General features: G+C 50.3%; 7 protein-coding genes across 7 annotated transcripts; 3 read left to right on the top strand and 4 right to left on the bottom strand.

The window, feature by feature from the left end:
- Positions 1 to 261: 261 nt before the first annotated feature.
- GGI43DRAFT_108215 (allantoinase) lies at positions 262 to 2,668 on the bottom strand. Its single transcript, XM_083198868.1, has one exon. It carries the CDS (start codon positions 2,218 to 2,220, stop codon positions 643 to 645), a length of 1,578 nt encoding a protein of 525 aa, XP_083058622.1. The 5' UTR covers positions 2,221 to 2,668; the 3' UTR covers positions 262 to 642.
- A 2,834-nt stretch (positions 2,669 to 5,502) lies between these two features.
- Positions 5,503 to 6,776, top strand: GGI43DRAFT_108049 (uncharacterized protein). Its single transcript, XM_083198867.1, has one exon. The coding sequence runs from the start codon at positions 5,884 to 5,886 to the stop codon at positions 6,499 to 6,501; it is 618 nt and encodes a 205-aa protein (XP_083058621.1). The 5' UTR covers positions 5,503 to 5,883; the 3' UTR covers positions 6,502 to 6,776.
- An 889-nt stretch (positions 6,777 to 7,665) lies between these two features.
- GGI43DRAFT_410285 (trans-hexaprenyltranstransferase) lies at positions 7,666 to 9,229 on the bottom strand. The gene has a single exon (XM_083206611.1). The coding sequence runs from the start codon at positions 8,942 to 8,944 to the stop codon at positions 7,712 to 7,714; it is 1,233 nt and encodes a 410-aa protein (XP_083058620.1). The 5' UTR covers positions 8,945 to 9,229; the 3' UTR covers positions 7,666 to 7,711.
- A 39-nt stretch (positions 9,230 to 9,268) lies between these two features.
- GGI43DRAFT_410284 (endoplasmic reticulum-based factor for assembly of V-ATPase-domain-containing protein) lies at positions 9,269 to 10,595 on the top strand. The gene is made up of 2 exons (XM_083206610.1): positions 9,269 to 9,841; positions 9,909 to 10,595. The coding sequence occupies exons 1-2, from the start codon at positions 9,536 to 9,538 to the stop codon at positions 10,458 to 10,460; spliced, it is 858 nt and encodes a 285-aa protein (XP_083058619.1). The 5' UTR covers positions 9,269 to 9,535; the 3' UTR covers positions 10,461 to 10,595.
- Positions 10,596 to 10,830: 235 nt separating this feature from the next.
- On the top strand, positions 10,831 to 12,165 carry GGI43DRAFT_410281 (C2H2-type zinc finger protein). Its single transcript, XM_083206609.1, has 2 exons — positions 10,831 to 11,092; positions 11,154 to 12,165. Exons 1-2 carry the CDS (start codon positions 11,064 to 11,066, stop codon positions 11,959 to 11,961), a joined length of 837 nt encoding a protein of 278 aa, XP_083058618.1. The 5' UTR covers positions 10,831 to 11,063; the 3' UTR covers positions 11,962 to 12,165.
- GGI43DRAFT_107830 (uncharacterized protein) lies at positions 12,124 to 14,179 on the bottom strand. The gene is made up of 3 exons (XM_083198866.1): positions 13,907 to 14,179; positions 13,682 to 13,807; positions 12,124 to 13,605 (listed from the first exon to the last, which is right to left on the bottom strand). The coding sequence occupies exons 1-3, from the start codon at positions 13,994 to 13,996 to the stop codon at positions 12,355 to 12,357; spliced, it is 1,467 nt and encodes a 488-aa protein (XP_083058617.1). The 5' UTR covers positions 13,997 to 14,179; the 3' UTR covers positions 12,124 to 12,354.
- Positions 14,180 to 15,448: 1,269 nt separating this feature from the next.
- Positions 15,449 to 18,156, bottom strand: GGI43DRAFT_107827 (or S-antigen, N-terminal domain-containing protein). Its single transcript, XM_083198865.1, has 4 exons — positions 17,670 to 18,156; positions 17,402 to 17,545; positions 16,571 to 17,330; positions 15,449 to 16,501 (listed from the first exon to the last, which is right to left on the bottom strand). Exons 1-4 carry the CDS (start codon positions 17,732 to 17,734, stop codon positions 15,671 to 15,673), a joined length of 1,800 nt encoding a protein of 599 aa, XP_083058616.1. The 5' UTR covers positions 17,735 to 18,156; the 3' UTR covers positions 15,449 to 15,670.
- Positions 18,157 to 19,351: the final 1,195 nt, after the last annotated feature.

Here is a 19,351-nt window from a genome sequence, read left to right as displayed (position 1 = left end):
CACATGTCTCGGTACCCCGTATCGACACAGGCCCATCTTTAATCCGCCGTCGAATATGTCCCCGCGCCCGTCACCATGATCCAGATCGCATCAAGCCATTACGTTAATCCAACGTTATTCTAGCGACAAAACTCAGAAATATTGCATTCCAGCATCCATCGTCTTTCAGCCACTGTGTCTAGCAAAAATCACATCATCGTGTTACCACGTTACTGGCTGACGTCATGTCCACCCAGACGCGCATCGGCGAATGATCATTCAGAACTCGCCTCCCTTGCATCTCTTCAGCCGGGTTTAACCTCCCCAACAAAAGTTCGGTCAGGCCTCGAATATCTTGGTAAAATGTCTCAGTCTTTATATGTATGTAGAGTTCTGCGCTCTTTAGATGGTTCATTAATCGAATATTATTACTACCTGAACATTATTCTCCAAAAACAAAACGTCAGCAATGATGTTGCGCCATGAAAAAAAATCGCAGTCGTGTACAACGTTGGTATGCCCAAAGGTCAAAGATGCCCAGAACGCCCGCCCATCTGCTACGCGATAAATTATGCCATCTATCTCTCTAGCCGTCCATGTATATGTCATATCCTCATCTTTCAAAATGCTCTAACAAAGTCATAGAATCGTTTTTCATGTCGTTTAAAAAATTCTCTTCTCAGTGATGGACTCGCCAAATGGCTTACCCTCGATAAAGCCATCGCCGGGAGCACTCAAATCGAACACCTTGCGACCACGAAGCCACGTCTCCATAACGCGACCAGTAAACTCATGGCCCTGCCAAGGTGAACAGCGGTTCTTCCAGCGCATGTCGCCCTGAGTAAAAGTCCAGGTGTAGGTGTCATCGAAAACACAGATATCAGCGTCCATGCCAACCTTCAGAGCGCCCTTGCGATGTGACAGACCGACCTGCTCGGCGGTCGCTTGGCAGCAGAGGCGTACCATGTCTGTGATGGTTGGCGCCTTGGAAGTTTCGGAGCGCTTCTTAGCAGCGGTATGCAGAATAGGCAGACCAAGACCGACGGAAGAGATGCCGCCCCAAGCAGCGAAGAAATCGCCACGGGCTACGGTCTTCTCAGATGAGCCGTCTTTGGGCCCATTGACGTCAATGGCAGAATCCGAGTGAGGCATCGAGGGCCTCTCGAGATGATCGGGAAGCAGTTTCAACTGCGGGGTGCAAGGCGAGTGATCGGATACAACGGTCCGAATGCAAGAGTCGTCGGCCACCAGCTCTTCCCACAGACCATCTCGGTTATTGGCCTCGCGGATGGGAGGGCAGCACTTGTGTCTTGTGTCACCTTTTTCAATCTCTTCTGCCGAAAGTCCTAGATAGTGGAAGCAGGTTTCGGCGGTGATATTGATGCCTCTCTGGCGGGCCGCCTTGAGGATTGGGATCGCTTGCGTCGCCGACAAGTGGACGATATGCAGGTGCAGCGATGGGGCGATATGGGCGTGTGCAAGGATTTCTTCAATGGCATACGTTTCGAAAGAAGGCGGCCGTGACTCGAGGAATGTGCTGTAGGCGGTCAATTCGCCTTTAGGAGCGGCAGGAGGATCAGATGTCTGGACGGCATCTCCAACCGAATCGGTAATGGGAGGAATCATCTCGGCGTGGAACATTAGAGTGGTTGGCTCATTCTTGAGAGTCTCCATGGCCAATGCCACATCTTTGGCTGACACGGCAGGAAATTCGTCAACGCCGGACTCAATAAGGAAACCTTTGAATCCTCTAACGCCGGCCTCTACGAGTGGTTTCAACTCGTCTGAATTTCCGGGAATGACTCCGCCGTAGAAGCCTACATCTACCCAGCACTGGCCGCGGCTGGCCTTGAGCTTCTCTTCGAATCCATGGAGAGTAGTTGTCGGTGGGATGGCATTGAGCGGCATGTCAATGACAGTGGTGACGCCGCCGCTCGCGGCTGCTCGGGTACCGGTCCAGAATCCCTCCCATTCGGTTCGACCAGGCTCATTCAGGTGGACATGGGCGTCCACGAGGCCGGGCAGCAACAGCTTGGGAGAATGGTCTACATAGGTAGCGCTGGGAGGGAAGGCCGAGGCAGGGAGGATCTCTGGGACAACGGAGACAATCTTGCCGAGCTCGGGAGATACGCATATGGTAGCCGGAGAGATGATGAGGGAGTTGTCCGGAAGAGTGAGGACCGCTCGAGTCGAGACGAGGACGTTGAGAGGTCCGACGTTGGAAGTATGAGTGACGGTCATCGTGAGAACTACAGCCCGTGGGAATCCTTCTGGGCTCTGCGGCTGTGGGGGTTAAGTGAGATGGGCTCTTTGGAGCGAGACACCGCTACTTCTAAGAGGCCTTTCACGACGAGAAACAGTAACACGAGGCGCACAGCCAGAGGACGATAACTTCACGAACTACTGATGGAAAGAGGAAGCAAAAACAGGAACGAAATAAGAAAAAGAGCGAAGAAGAGAGAAAGAGGTGGCCTGCGTGAGGCAACCGCATCGTCGGCCGGGCCCGATGACACTCCTGAAGCAGCCTAGGCCATCTGGTGGATAGTGGCGGGCTGGCCTTATCTCAAGTCGCGATGATACGGGGCGAGCGGCAGATAAGAGTGGCTAAGTAGCCGGAGATGCTGGCATTGCATGGTCTTAACCTGGAATTCTGACTATCTACCGGTCAACTAACTCGCAGTTTCCTCCTACGGCAAGTCCCTAGCGCAGCTGCAAAATTTTCATCTCCATAGCGGCAAAAAGCGAAGCAGAAAGAAAAAAAATGAAGGGATTCGCAAAGTCCGAAGATCACTAACAAACAGAGAGAAGGTGAAGGGAAAAAAAAAAATCGAGGCCCACCCTTATCGGCCTCGCCCGATGGGCCAGCAGCAGGGCAAAAGATCTGATCGCATGGCTATGAGTGGGAGAGTGCGGTTGTGCGCGGCCAATCAGCATTCGATCGAGTAAGAGTTACTCGACCGGCGCCAACAATCACAAAAAGCTGAACGACTTCGGCGGAGTCGGGATTGACGATAAGCGAGCCCACGGCTACCAAGGGCGTTATCAGTGGTGGAGCTCAGGGTCCGGATGTCGGGGCTTGCGCCACTCGAGAATGGCGGCGTGGCTGAACATCAGCTCTATTAGATAATCCGGATAAATGGACCTCGATCGCGTGCGTGATTCCACAAGAAGAGAAAAAAGAGGGGATTCCATGCGTGTGACGCTCACCTTGCCTCAACTTGGAGTAGTTTCGCCTATTATTAGTGCAGCTTCATATACAGCCGGTGGTACTCCGTACTGCGTACTGAGCTGAGTATTCAACTCTGTTCTATATGGAGTATAAACAATAGAACAGAGCAGCTTCATACTAACAATCCGATGACCCTTAGTTGGATGTAGCTCGGGATCAAAGCATATACTTATGTTATCTAACCTGTATCGGTTTCAGGCCCTGGGATGAGCAAACGCTCAAAATTTGGCTTATTCAAGCGAAACTGCGTGTAAAGTGCAGTTCTCTAAACCATGTCATGTGCACATCGCACCCAATCGCCACCAACCGTCTATCGTATTTCTGTCGAATCGTCTTTCAGCTCTCTTCCCTCTATTCCGTGGCTCAAATAGGAGGTTGCGAGATACACTCGCAGTGTTTCCCGGTCGAAAGCTCAAGGCCTGTCTGAGCATAACCCACGCCTGATGTAAGGGAGAATTTTGACAAGCCCCGCTCCAACCATCTCTCAATAAAAAAGAAAAGAAAGAAACATGTGATGAGGGAGTCGCTTAGGCATCATCCGGGAAAAGCAGGCTGAGGCTGATTTGTTTGCTGCATTTAATTTACCACTATTATCTCGCCAACCAGCCCGATTCCCTGAAAGACCCATACATTCCCCGAGAGACTCAGAGATTAGCTCAGGCTTCTCTACCCAACTCTTACCCCCTAAATGCATGTTTTACTCAAACCAAGTTACTGAAACTGCTCGGATAGTATCCTATTTGCCGACCCTTCCCCACATAAGAAAGAGTGGGAAGCCACTTCATAGGAGCAAGTGCTTTTGATATCTCTAAACGAAGCAAAATCACGCGAGAAAGATGTACACATCTGAGCAATATATCATATACCCTGGTGTCCTCTACAGGCGGTGTGGACAATTATTGACAACGCACACATATGCATATATATGCATATATGCCAGGAATGGCTGCTATTGGCTGTCATTAGAGGCTGAAACTTCTGTGGCTGTTCTTGCATCGGCTCTACTTATTCGCTGCAAGCGTTTCCGAGGAGAAAGTCACACATATATTGTTGATAACGAACCAGGGCAGTCAGCTCAATCATGAAGCACCGATTCCCTGACAAGTTACGTAGTAGCCCACGTACTGGTCCAAGGGGATATCTCATGCCATCTGTGTTCAAGTTGTCACCGAAGAGCGCTTTAATTGGTCAATAAAGAGACCGAGAAACTTATTCATGGTAGCTATTGAGGTGTAAACGAGGCTTGTTTAACTGGACATGTCTCAAATCCTCAAATTTCACTCACATGTGAACAAGATATGTACATAAGATAGCACCAGCATGTATCCTGCTTCAACTGAACTGTCTTGAGCTGAACAGGCAGAGACAAACAATCATGCTTCGTAGGATTTTATCCTGGCCTCTCAATACATTAGCGCCATTGCAAGTCTCTTGTTATTTCTTTTTCCTGACTCTGGTCGGCCACTGTAAGGACCCGAATCGACTTGGGGCCGAAGTCCTAGGCTGTTCATCTTTTCTTTTCTTTTTAGGGGGATTCATACAAATCAGCTCGCAATCTCGTTTAACAATATCAAATCATCCCCGTATGTCCTAAATGACGCCTAGAGAGCCTGACTGGTTAGCTGAATTGATGGAGATGATTCATTCAGTTATTTACTACGTGAATTGCGTGAATATCTTGAATCACGCTAACTCAATAGCTAACCTGGTAATAACTATGCCTGACTGCCTTGCGGGGAAAAGCAGCCAGTGCTCCTTGTCTTGGGTGCCTCCTGAGACAGATCCGACCACCCAGTCAAAGTGTCTCTCATTTACGGCTCACGCTCTTTACATTGGTACTATTGGATGACATCTGACATCCTTGCTCTCTTATTACCCCTCCTGCAAGGACTGATGGGTAATAAGGCTCACTATCTCGATTGTGCTACTCCAGTTTCAGAAACGAATAATATGAAATGTTACCCATCTCAAAGATGAAAATAGTACTTGTTATTCCCTGGGGTGAGATATATCAGAACGATAAACTCTTCATATGGCTCTATCGAAGCACAACTAACCAGCTAGATGCTATTTCAGCATTTACCATGTATACCCAGCCCGATTCACCGTTTCAGCAGCTGGGAAGAAAGGAGGGGGGAGCAATTAGACTTTGCTTTTGCCTACAGCCCCAGGCCCCAGAGTAAAGCACGCAAACCGACTAGTGACAAAGATAGCCGCCGCCCCCGATCGCAGCTAATTTAGCAGCAATGTGCCATCACAGCACCCACTTTGGAGGTGCGCCAAGCACAATTGTGACAAGTCCAACGTGCCGTATACGCGCCCCGGAAAAGCTGGGGCCGGTCCTTTGATGTCAAAGGACTGACTGGTCGAGCTAATGCGAATTCCCTCGAGGAGGGGGGGAGTGATCGTCGGAATGCATGGGGTTTATTCGTGGGATGAAGTAAACGGCTGATTGATTCTCCTCAGAACATGTTAAATACCCCGAGGGCTCCCCCATTCAAGAGATACTCTTCTCTCCTCAGAGCACTCACCTTCTCACTTATAACTCTCGTCTACTCCGTCCTCTCAGCTTGGTTCAAGCAAGAATAATTCACCATTTCCACATTCTCTCAAGGATAGCCACTCCCCTTCTACACTAGAATTGTCATACCTGAGATTCTTTCACTTCATCAACAATGTGTCCAGACCACATAGACGCACGTCCCTTCGACGATGAAGAGACCGGAGTCGTGCTGCAAAATACCTTGGAAGGCCCTTTCCACAGCCCTCCTATTCCTGCAGAAATGCTCAATGCCATGTCGCCGACATCCTATGCGACACCCAACTCACAAGCGTTTCCCAATCTTGCCATTGGGTCACCGGGCCTGTGGACAGCCGACAATTCTCCCCACGCTGCCCTGTTCCCTTACATGATGAACGAGGCCGGAGAGCATCTGCCCATCTCTCAGTACACAAACTGCCGGGCTGATGCTGGCATCGACCAAATCAATGGCTTCGTTTTTGTCTGCGATACGGGCGTGGAGGAGCTACAGAGCCCTCAAGGACGCTATCTATACAAAGACTGCAAGAAATACGGCTCAGGAGCTCAGGTCAACGGCGTTGAGATTGTGGTTCACGGCTCCGTCCAGAGGACTCCAGCACCACCTGCCCTTCCCGGCCGCTGGGATAGGATGGACATGCTGAATGCAGAGGGTAGAGATATCAAGGGAGCATACAAGAATCAGATCAATGGGGGGAGGGTCCGTCCGATGAAGAGGGCCGACATGGGGATGCCATCTGGCAGTGCCCACTGAGGCAATAGTGGTTCGGTATTGTTCATTGATGTGGATGGTTTTGCCGTCTCTATTTTAAGGAAAGAGACTTTTGTACTGTGCAGGCCAGTCTCGTCGATTTTTTTTTTGTTTGTTTGGCTTTGAGTGTGTTTGAGATGGTAACATAGAGCTTGTTCTGTGTTTGTCTAGATGATTTTAAGTAGACAGGTTTAATTGATTGCATTTTCTTTGTAAATTCTATGAGACCTTGCAATGTGTTTAAGTGTCCGCCTTTTCGATTGAAATGGGGAGTTATAACTAAGGTATGCCCGAAATCGCATCATGCGTGAAATGTTCGTTCAGGCATCTCCAGCGTTAGGTAGTATTAAGGCACAGATACCACCTGCGTATATGCACTCCCAATCACCATATACCACGTCTTCTCTCCACATGTTCTTCTAAGGAGATACATAGACAAATGAGCATGGAAAAGTGAATGAGACGTTTCATTGACGCAGCATATGCATCTCTGCGGAAATAACAATGCAGCAGAGACCGCTTTCAATTCAATGCTCCTCTACTCCATACCATCTACCCCCAAATTGCCCACTTCGGGCAGCCATCCATCCGAATATCCAATTGCATTTTTTTTGTTTCTCTTCTTATGTTGCATGACTTTTGTCTATACTGCTTTTTTCTTTTCTCGTTAATTTTTCCTCTTTTTTTTTCTCTAAACATATAGCCGACCTTTTCTATCAACGTCTGCATACGTGCGTACTCCATAGATAAGAAATGATCCCTCTTTTTCGTTTTCCTTTCCTGTCTCCAGTACAAAACATGTAATAAAAAGTGGAAAATGACTCTTCTTGACAAACCCCGTACCAGATCCCCTGCTTGGCCAACCTTTTTGTCCTCTTTTTTGGTCTTTCTCTCATTACACATTTGCCTCCGCCCATTGAGTGGAATATTGGTACAAAGCGCCATAGCAATAGTGCTCTCGTGTGATTCATGTTATATCGGTATTGTGGTTGAGTTTAGATTGCCCTTTATGCTTCAAGACTGGTTACTTTTGGCGCTGAATCGTCTTGTGAGCCATCTCAATCAGACCATCCTTGGCTTCGCTGTCAGGGAAGTCGGCAATGGCAGCAATCGCCTTCTCGGAGTAGTCATAAGCGAGAGCTCGGGTCTGCTCAATGCCGTCGCTCTGGAGAACCAATTGGCGGGCCTATAAATCATGTAAGTCTATGGAATCTCATATGTACGATAGGTTATATAAGCAACTTACCCTCTCAACGTCACCCTCTTGGGCAAACTTGCGCCCAACGAGGGCACCAAGCTCCGGCATCTGCTTCCAGGCAAACAGTAGTGGTGCCGTCGCCAGACCCAGTTCCAGATCCGCTCCACTGGGCTTTCCCAGGTCCTTGTTGGATTGAGTGTAGTCCAGCATATCATCGACAAGCTGGAAAGCCAAGCCCAAGTTGCGTCCATACGAGTATGCAGCCTCAACGGTGTGCTGGTCAGCGTTACCCAGGAGTGCCGCTGCTCGGCAAGACTTGGAAATAAGACTGGCAGTCTTGAGGTACGTCTTCTGCAGGTAGTAGCTCAGCGTCTCCTCCGACCACTTGGGGCTGCGCTCATCACGCTCCGTGTTCTTCAGCTGCATGAACTCGCCCTCTACCAGATTGGCAATGACAGTAGCCAGCAGCTCCACAACCTCGGCGTTACGGAGTCGTGCCAGCGCAACAGAGGCCCTGCCCAAGAGGAAATCACCCGCCAGCACAGCCATCTTGTTACCAAACTCCAGGTTGGCCGACGGCGCACCGCGCCTTGAAACAGAGTGGTCGATAACGTCGTCGTGCAACAGAGATGCCGTGTGGATCAGCTCGGTGATTTCTGCGAGCCGTCTCTGGCTCGGGAGGATGTCGAGGTTTGCCGACTCGGCCAATTCGCTCTCGTACGATGTTGTGCTCGACATCGGGTTGACGTCGCTGAGGATCTGCAGCGGGGATATTGACGTATCAATTCCTCTTGCTGTCTCGGGGGTGGCATGAAGAGGACTCTTGGGGCACAAATGAGTGGCTCGCGACATGAGCAGCACGATAAGCGGCCGCACATGCTTGCCTTCAGCTTGCGTATAGTACTTCGCGACTCGGTCGAGGGCGGGGTGGCCTGATCCCAGCAGCTTGCGGATGTTGCCCGTCAGGAACTTCATCTCCTTGGCGACGGTTCGCAGAGGATCAATCGTCATGGTATCTTTGGCTGCTCGCTTTGCAACGTTGCCCACCATGTTGGAGGCCACCTGGACGGCGGCAGCCCATGCTGAGTTTCGGTTCGAGCTGGAGTGCAGCGCGGCCTTTTGTGCGCCCAGAACTCTCAGGCCAGAGCTCGAAATCATGGATCGCTGGCAAAGAATGCAGGTCGATGCTCCCATTCGGCCGGCGACTGCATTGCGCAGCGCCGCCGAAGCTCCCGCACGGAGCTTCATCTGCGAATAGATCAGGTTATGGTAATCGAGGGAGGCGGGGGATGTTGGTAGTTTAGGTCCTGATTACGGGCGACTCGCACAGGGTCTCACAGCGTTCCAGACGCCAATTGAGAGAATTCGCGGGTTGGTGAAGAGCCGCAAAGTCGCGCGGTTCAATCGGTCGTGAGATGAGGAGATTCTTCCGTCTGGTGTTTTGAGCGCCCGTCCAGCTCGAATCTAGCCTTCCGAAACTTTTGCGCAGCCTTTTGGCGGGACTTTCTGATGGAGCTGAGGGGCATAGCCGGGACCGGTCGCAGCTGTTCATTGGCTAGTGCCCTTCAGCGCGGCAAGCCCTGTGCCTACAGGGGCCTCTAAGCCCTGTAATGCTACTGCACAACAGCGCTGTAGTTCCTTTCTAGCGCTCCGTAAAGCTCCGGGCGAACGCCCGCCTTGCGTCCTGAGGCCCTTGGCGAACTGATAGCCTATCGAGCTTCCACCTGCAAGCGGCAGTGCCCCCACTTATGACCGAGCTGCGTAACCGTTGGGCTCATGGATTGAGCCGATCGATCTACAGACACTTCGTTGAGACGAGCAAACGCTATTCAAGCCGCCATGGTGCTTCTAACAATGACGCCGTCCATTGTGGACGCATTGAAGCAGGTGGAAAAGCAGCACAAAGCAGATGACCAGCGCAAAGCCGACGAACACAGCAACGATGCGGGCCAGAATCAGAGCAATGACGCAACAGCTTCAACGCCGACAGAGCCAGCAGTTGGCAACCCAATTTCCCACAGTGATATAATCAGCCTTTACAAGAAGCTCAATGCTTCAGAGACTTCAGAACCCACATACAGCTTAGAGCAGCTGCTTCAAGGATCCCAAGTTTACATCCCGCCTCCTCCACCAAAACCAGAGCCAGTCAGTTCATCTCCGTACCAATACAACTCAGGACCAACAGCTGCTAACGATTGCCTTTCGTCTCTAGTCCGAAGAATATAAAGCTCTCATGGCCCGTCTTCGCCGCGAAGAAGATGCCCGCGCCTACGAACGTATGGTCAACCCGCCGCTTCCTCTCGAAACGTTCCAAAGCCGATTCCCAAACGCAGCCCATGCCTTTGCAGAGGCGAACCGACCTACCAAAGCAGAAGACCTTGGCGACGACGAAATCACATACAACGAGGTGCAGCGCCAAGTAATGCTCATCATCAATTTCCTCGTCAGCATTGTTGGAGTTGCAGCTACGCTGTGGATAGCCGGCCGGTGGTGGAGCCTTTCGTCTCGAGTATTCCTGACACTCGGCGGCAGCATAGTGGTTGCCATCGCGGAGGTGGCTGTATATTCAAGTTACATGTGGAGGATGGGTGAAGCAAAGAGCAAACAAGGTGCTGTCAAAGAGACCAAAGAAGTGGTCCAGTCCTGGGTTGTGGGACAGGAAGGAGATGGTGATGACAAGAGTGTATTACTACGGAGCAAAGGCGAAGAAGACGAATCAGTAAGGAGAAGGATACCAACAATCTCAGTGACAGAAAGCCCATAGTCCTGATTTTGTATTATATGCATATTGTTTGTACATGATTTGCAAGCGTTTTGTTAGTTTATCCGTATATATATGTACCAATAGTCTTGGGATGTTTCAAATACAAGCTCAAACTGTCGCCCTTGCGCAAACTTAGTATAAGCTGCATTACTCCACATTTAGCATGAAATCCAATGATTTCATTTATTCCATCATACATTGGCTACAAAGTAACTTTTGCAGAGCTTAGACTGGTACTACTACGTTAGTTAGTAAAAAAGAGCAGAGCCAAAGCTCCCAATAGTGTACTGCAGAGCAAGTGGGTGCATGTGACATCGCGTAAAGTGTTCGCCGTCGCGTCTCGACGCGTCTCTGCGTGGGGCCAATTGTCGTGAACTACCACCAGCTCTGGGCGTCTATTTTCAACGAATGTTTTTTTCCGAGGCTCTCCCTTTGGCCAATGGCTTAAAATTTACGGATCTTCGCTGTTATATCTCAAAGCAGCAAGAGTATAGGTCTTTTTTACGTTAGCAAATTTTGGATACAGCTTTCGCAGTTGGCCATGCTTTAATCTCTATCGCATTAAATCATCGAGTTACACGCGCCAGTTTGTTAGGAGCAGCCATGGTGAATTCCTCACCCGAGTTTTCAATGTCAGTTTTTAAAAATCACATCAGTAAAAACTGCCTTTTTGCTCACCCATTATCCATATAGAACCAAGCCAGGACTGCATCACCTCCGCAAAAGAGACAAGCCGATTCGCACCTACGGCAGGCAAACATCAACGCCAGAGGCGCAAAGTGAACCACCGTCTAAGAGAGCACGGATATCAGGAGAACGAGAGAAGCAGCAGCGACAGGAGACATCAGCTTCGTCTCAACACAGCGCCAATGGCACCATCAAGTCTGACGATGATGCGACGGTAGCGGATGCATCAGCTCAGAACAAGTCTGAGAAACCTGAAGAACCTTCCAAAAAGGGGTCCATCCTGAGCTACTTCAAACCAGCTCTACAAGTTCCCAAAGCCGATGCACCATCACAACAGTCACAAAATTCACTACTCGAAGAACCTGCTTCTCCTCAGTCATCACCGGAACCAAAACAGCTCGCAAAACGAAAACCCCGACTTCTCAAAATTAAAGCCACCACTCAAGAGCCATCTGATCAATCATCATCTTCACAAGAGACACAGAGTCCCGCCCCTCAAAAACGCCGCGGCCGCCCTCTTAAAAACGCCATCTCCAACACCGCCACGCCAGAAGCGATCTCATCAAACAAAGATGCCGCCAGTTCATCCTCCTCATCACCATCGCCGATACAGAAATCCACCACCAAACCGAAAAAGAAGCTATCTCCATCTATTCAGACTACACTCAACATCTCAGCCCAGGCCGCCTTCTCAGAATGCAAAGTCTGCAATACTGTCTGGAATCCTCTCTACCCGGATGATGTGAAATATCACATCAAGACGCACAAGGCCGTGCTGAGGGCGCAGAAGAAGCGGGAAATGGACGAATTATGACACGCAACGGTCTGACGTTTAAGGCATAGAACTGGCATATGGGATCACGATGAATATTTATTTTTCATGTTTAGAATGGATGGAGGAAAGCGATGTCAAACTGATAGAAGTAATATTGCACAGTGGCATTACGAATTGGGCCATAAAAATATCTTTAGCATTTCACGATAACGCTCCAATTGAATAAGAAACATTTTAATTCATATATCAATTCAACATCCCATCAGAACTCATAACACCCCCTCTCCCTCATTAATAGTAGATATACATATCACATACTGTCCCCCTCACTCTTCACAGGATATCATATAAAAGTAGAAAAGAAAACTCCTCGCTCCTTCACTCAGCAGCCTCTCATATTTTTTTTTACCACTCCCAACCTCCGTCTGTCCACTAAGCAGCCGCAGACTTGGTCTCTTCCGCCGTCACACCCGTAATGCCAACCTCCTGCGCCTGGTGCTTCTCGGCCGGCGAAACCGGTGCAACAGGCGACTTTACCTCAGTAACCTCCGACTTGGTGCCAGCTACGGCAGCAAGCGCGGCTCCTCCGGCCGCTGCGCCTGCCGGACCGGTCATGGTGGGTGTTGACGCGGCAATGGGAGACGTGGGAGTCGAGCCGGCCGCCGCGGTAGCAGAGCCAATGAGGCCGTGGATGACCTGGAACCATCTCTGGGCGTCGGCAGCGGTGTGGGCCTTGAAGTTCAGCTCGGAGCTGCCAGTGAGCTTGCTGCTCAGCGTTCCACTCTTATCCTTGCCCTTGATGGTGAATTTGTCGCCGGTAGGAGATCCAATAACGGCATCGGGGAGGTAGAGAGACAACTCAGGCTTGGGATCGTTGCGGGTATCGTCCGAGTCCTTGAATTCGTGCAAGAACCTAGAAGGTGTAACAACATAGTAGCTGGTGGAGTAACCAAAGGACAGCTTATTACGCGACTTGCGCTCCAGCGATCCCTCAATCAGCGTCTTTGTCGCGGCGTGCTCCATGTTAGGGAACTGAATAGCTTCAACAGAGCGCGGCGGGTCGGCGGCGTCGACAAGTCTGTCCGCAAAGCGCGACGAGAAGTTTGCCCACTCAAACTCGCGCGGGATGCACTGCGCCGTGCCGAGCATATCGTTGTGCAGAGCGCGGATCTTCTCTCCCTGGCCGCCCGCGAGCTGTGTGAAGGCCTCCATGGCCTGCTGGACGACTTCGAGGATGTGAGATTCGAAAGTGCGGAAATTGTTCTGCACAGAGACAAGATCGTTGTGATGGTTGTTTTCGGCAATGACCTGGTTGGTCAGGCGGTATGTCACGCCACGGCGAACGACGTATGGATCCTCGTGGGCGACAATATTCGCGCCGTGGGAGTCGTACGAAGCAGCCCGCTGGCCAAGCAGCTCAATGTGCTTTTGCGTCACATTGCGCAGCTTCTCAACCTCCTTGGCGCCTGCCTGCGCGCCGCTGGCAAGTTCCTTGGCCTTGTGCTTAATCTCCTTGTGCAGACGGTCGAGGATGGGCAGGACGGAGCCCTTGATGCTCTTTTCGGTCTCCAGGTTGGAGTTGATCATGGCCTGGGTATTAGTGCGCATGTTTTCGAAGAAGCCAGCCACACCACCGAGGTTCTGGTCAAAGTGGTGGCCTTCGCGGAGGGGGTTCGTGATGGTCTATCCGGGCACTCAACATGTCAGTGGCTTGCGCAAAGAAGAAATAATTAGCAAGAATCAGGGGCTTGAAGCTCACCTTTAAGACCTTCTCATACTCCTTTGCCTGGCGGTTGTGGACCTTTTCCACCGCCTCGACATAGTCCTCGAGGTATCCCACCATGTGCTTCCATGCCTGCAGGCGCTCGGCAAGCAGTCCGGAGGTCTAAATTTGCGAAACAAAAAGAAGACAGTTAGCCAAGAGTTCTCACACCAGTTCAAAGTCTCCTCCCCGCCATGCATATGCTCATGCTGCGCCACGTACAGTACTGGGATCCGCATCGGGAAGAGCATCGCTCAATCCCGTCGTAGCGCGCGATGGCAGCGTAGTAGTAGTTGGCGAAGCAGCGGCCATTGTGTAAACAAAGCAAAGACTGTTTCGAGTTTTCTTCTAGAGCTCTTCTCGCTTTAGTTAAAAGGGGGGTATCGTAACGTTCCGCGTAAAAGAGAAGTAAAAACTAGAAGGTGAAGAAGAGAAGAATACAGGAATTAAAAAATAAGGGTTCAATAATACAGGTTCGAGCTTCTAGGTTCCCCAGATGTAGAATCAGGAGAAGTTGAAGAGAAGATATAGCAAGGAGCGCAAGCACAAGAGGTGATCAAATTAGAGCAAAAGGAGCGTCACCGATCTGGTTTGGCTTGGGAGGTTGCAGTCAATGAGGGACAAGATACAGGATACAAACGCCGTTGATTGGCCTGTTTGTCTTTAGGATGCCCTCCCCTAGTCACACTTGTTAACTACAATAGCGTTAGCTGGGAGGGTCCCCTCCATGGCTTTAGAAACATTGTTAAAATCGGGCCATTGAAGAAAAAACAGAGATAGAGCCGCCACTTGGCTGCTAGCGCCCATGTGTTTTAGCATTTCTGGTGGTGATCTTGGTCGTGGATCACAGTGTCTCGGTTCAGATGATGTAAGTGCCTGCGCAATCATTTCCTACTGAGACGTGCCATCACTCGGTATCTTTGCCGCCCTTTGTTTCCTCTCTCCACAGAGCCGCAATACAGGCAAAATGAAGGTCATCGTGTCACTTTTTGCATCACTTTTTGCAGAGTGGGGGGATTTTGCAACTTATTCGTGGTAACTTTGCTGGGGTCAGGGGGATACGAAGCAGTACGACGCGCTCCGTACTCGTATTTGCCATTGACTCGACTCTTTCTTCAGGCGCTTATGTCTCGTCGCAGGCCTCTTGTCACTTTTCTCTTCAAAAGAATGCATTTTATTCCATCAGCATGCTGCGTGTTCCAGGCCTCTCCAAACTTGATTTACGGCCTCTAGCTCAAATAGTCCAATGTTTTAGTCTGTCTCGTGACGTCAGTGGTACAAACCAACGCATCTGTCTCAATGGACCCTTTTTCTAGCCCCGCCAAGTTGGATGTCAAAAGTGACGCTCTGCAACGACTCAAGCATCTCGTGGAACTCGATCAGCTTGCGCAACACATCGTTACAGTCATCGCAACCCAATGATTGCGTCAGACACAGTGTCGTAAAGACAACCACCAATGAGAGCCAAGAGGGCCAATTAGCATTACTAGTCCCTGCATAAGTAAAGTTTTGCCCCTGGGCAATGAGAGGTTGACGCCTCATCAAAAGTAAAAAATACACTTGTGGGGTAAGCCGTACGAAACAGTGTCACTCAGCATGAATATGATTGATTGCAAGAAGATAGAAAGAAATGCTGCGGCAGACGATTACCCATCAGCCTCCTCATCATTGCTATATTGAAAGTTTAAGGGTATTTTCGTAATACTAATCCCCAACCAATTCGCCAAAGAACTATATCCAGAAAGAAGAAAAAAAATATGATGATACCGTCTAAACCGCTGAAAGCCCAAGTCTATGTGTTGTATCCTAGAATTCCACTCGTAATCGCTGACGCCTGAATAAATAAACCGACCGACTGTATAACCCGCCCAAAATGAATAAAGTAGAGAATAGAACAAAACCAATTGTTTGACTTTAAATAGTTCTGAAAAAGAAGAAGAAAGATTGATTCGCTTCGTAGTGCAAATTAGGTGTAATGAAAGAGGTTTACTCTGTGACAGTCTGATCTCTAGAGCGGAAGAGAAGAGATCTCCTATGCGATGTTGTGTCATCGGAGTGAGATCGAGTCATGGGAGGCGATAAGGCTCTGGCAACATGTTGCAGGTGCCCCTCGCCAATTGTGTGTTCGGTTATGGTCGATAGATTGTCATTGACGTTGCTGAGCTCAAGATTCGGCGGTGTCCGAGGAGCGCTGAGAGCCGTTTGATAGTCGGGAACAAAGACGCTTGTTTGAGTGCGAGATCGCGCAGGTGTCTTGACTGCTGTCGAATAACTTGGCACTCGGTTCAGTTCGGCGAATTCCGCAACGTCTACCTGGGCCCGCTCCCCTGAGCTTCTGGTGCTGGATTCTTCTTCCTCACTGTTCGTTCGGCTCAGGTGAGCTGGGGTTTGAGAAGTTTGAGATGCATGGCCTGATCCGTGCGTGGGTGAGGCTCTGCCAGACGCATTGTGCACGGACTGGTAAGAGCTATTTCGCTGTGATGGATCCAGCGAGACATCTGCCAGCCTAGACGAAAGTGCCGCTGGCGTAACAGCTGCGCTGAGAGAAAATGCTGCCAGATTTTCGGAGGAGCCCGTTCGGGAGTGTCCATAAAAGGGGCTGTTGAATCCAGAGTGGACAGCTGGTGTCTGAAACCCGGTCACGTCCACTTCATCGTAAAGCTGGTCGAGTACGTGTTCGCCATATCCGGGAGGGGCAATCGATCCAAGGTCCTGTTCAAGGGTGGCGCCTCCGGGAGCCTGGTTAACCAGGTTGCCTTGCTCGTCAAAGGGAATGTTGGGTGAGATAAAGATAGAAACCGGAAGAGTCGCTCGTAGCTATTGCGCATATTAGCCAATGTCTCATCTTACCGAAAACCCACAGCCCCATCGCCGTGAAACACTTACCTCAGAAATGTGCCCGTCCGGGTTCTTGAGAGCGACAGTGAGCTTAATCTTGTGTCTTACTCGGATGCCATGGTGATTCAGATCCTGGATACACTGGCGCAGCTTCTTGGGCAGTTCGAGGGGTTTGGTCAGCAGCCAGCCCTCCTGTCCGCTATCTTCAATCATATCGTGCCAATGCTCCTCGCGATCCACCGCAAACTTCCAAGATGCAACGTCTCGCTCTGTTCGGTGTTCTCGCACGTTGAGGCCAGTAGCTCCCTGGACGAAGCAGTCTCGTATCTCGACCATTTTGGCTGTGATATCTCCCAATTCCAGGCCCTTTAGTAGCGGGGTAAATCGCATTTCCATGTTGATAGTGCCACCAAAGACTACAGCCTTTTGTGGGATGACAATGGAGTATTCAATCTTGTTGGGCCAGATGTTCTCGACGCTCATTGCGTGGAGGAATTCAAGCGCACCAGGCTCGAGTGTTCGGATGATGCGGAGGTGCTTATAAGCGTGCAGATCATAGGCAAATTTGCCGCGGCTGACGGTGGCCTTGAGTCGATATGTAATGGATGCTTCGGGGATGCCCTCGACACTTTCGGCAGTGTCTCCAGGTAGAGTATATTCGAAAGGATATTCGTAATTTCCGGCGGGGAGCGTCATGCTCTTGCCGTGCGTGCCAACAAAGGCCGGCCATCTGTGATCGAGGATGTTGATTGTTCGATCGACTCTTTGGCCTGTCACACCGGGTGTGCTAGATCCGGGATCAGACCAACTGTTAAAACAGATAAAAAAGTTAGAAATTATACACACTGATAAGGCGAATGGTGGGCGGAGGTTCCATACTGCAGGCGGAGGGTTCCAATCAGGCGTAAATGGACGTCCTCCATGCGAAGTGGTGAAGACAGACATAATACCACAACGCCTTTGAGGAGCTGTCCAGAGGACTCTTGATCGTTGCCGCGGAAGACAATGAAGTCGTCGTCTAATCTAATAATTCAAGCAAAGTTAATAACTGAAAGGCGAAGAGCGAATCGACATATTGAGTGGCGGGCATATTCCAAGCATGCCTAATGGTGGTTGCGTCGGAGCGATAAGGATAAGATAAACTCACCTAACATCAAATAGGCTGTAGCTATGACGTCCGGTCACAGCGTTGAAGGGGTTAAACGAAGGCATGGTTTAGGGCTGCAAGACCGCAACAGGATAACAGCGGCCAAATAGACAACCCAAAGTCGGAGAAAAACAAATAACAATAGAGATGGTATGAAGGAAGAAAAAGAGTAAGAAAGAAGAAAAAACCGAGTGAGAATCAATAAGAGGTGGAAACCCCGAAAGCGCAGACAAGACGATCGTTGGCACTAGGATTCAATGGGCTGACATGCCACACGCCGCTACGCTACCACCTGGACGAATTTTTTTTTTCCCCTTTGCTTCTTTTACTTTTTTCGTCGCCTCTGACACACACCCAGAGCTGAGCGACCCACGACTTATCCGTGCCAAAAACTCCTAAATCGCTTCGGTCTCGGTCCTATGCCACCGAGAGAGCGCCTAAACTTGATAGCAGTGGGGCCTGATAAACGCCTCAGCCAGGGAATAGCAGAGGGTCTTCCGTCAAGAGCCGGTGCGGTTGTTGGCCTCGCTAGTTGCCCGGCTAGTGGATCCAAAGAATGCGAGTGAGAGGGCCTGTGTTGGGACTGTGATCGGATGGCGCAATGCAGGGGGTCTGAGACAAGCGGGAAGCTGGTGTTGAGGATGGATAAGAAGGGATTGAGTGGTGATTTGTACGAAGCAGGTGAGTGTATATGAGAAGAATATTGGGTGAGAGGTGAGAGATGAAAGGAGGAGACAAGTCCAGATCCGGAAGACAAAGCAGATGAGATGAGATGAGACCTGGTCTGACCTGACCTGACCTGGCGACAGAGTTTGGAGAATAAATGAGACAAGCCTTGGGCCAAGCCTCGGGAAAATTCAAAATCACAAGGCGTCCTTTACTACGTGCAGTTTGTGCAATGCATCATCGATGAGGAGGTGTGGAACTCTCGTCGTCAACGAAAGACGAGGCCGCAGCATGAAGTTTGCAGTGCAGAGCGGCAGCCCGGGTCAACATCCAGCATGGCGCAGCCGCATGCGTATCTGCAGCCGGAACAATCAAGGTGCCCGTCCAAAATATTACTCGTACGGGTATAAAGTCTGTTTTGGCTCCACGACGCGGATGCCCGATCGAGCATCAAATTCAAAGCCGGCAGTTTTTTTGGTGGGACAAAGGAAGAAGGAAAAGGACCAGCGGGAACGAAGCGATCTCCGCGCGGGTCAATCAATGCTTTGGCTGCAAAAAAGGGTTTCAAGTAGCATTACAGCAAGAAGAGGTGTGCACATGCCTCGTGCCTCGTACGTGCAGCAGCCAAACAGGCCATAACTCAGTCATGATGATCACAGCAGCACAAACGCCGGGATGCCGAGTGCCGGCGCGGGTTCGGTGGGTTTGGGTGGCGGCTTGACACATGCCAGCGCATGAAAAAAACGAGGCGGGATGGCTTCTAAAAATCGAAGCCTGGATGGAAGCCCGAAAACGGAGAAAGTCGCCGCCAGCCGAAACAGGTACCAGCTAGAGCCACCGCCCATGAGTCGTGGCGCGCAAGGGGAAAGCCCGTCAAGATGACGCCAGGGCGTTTTGTATATACGCAAACGGCACGGCATAATTTTTTTTTCTTTGCTCTGGAAAATTTTGCTTGCTTGAACTTTCATCTCCTTTTGAGTTTCGCCGTTGGGTCTGGCCCCTTTGTGGCTAATAAT

This window comes from Trichoderma evansii (assembly GCF_050947405.1).
Source record: "Trichoderma evansii strain SZMC 28006 chromosome Unknown GGI43scaffold_16, whole genome shotgun sequence".
NCBI classification, from domain to species: Eukaryota; Fungi; Ascomycota; class Sordariomycetes; order Hypocreales; family Hypocreaceae; genus Trichoderma; species Trichoderma evansii.
Note: the sequence above shows the minus strand (reverse complement) of the source record. Positions and strands in the feature narration are given on the sequence as shown.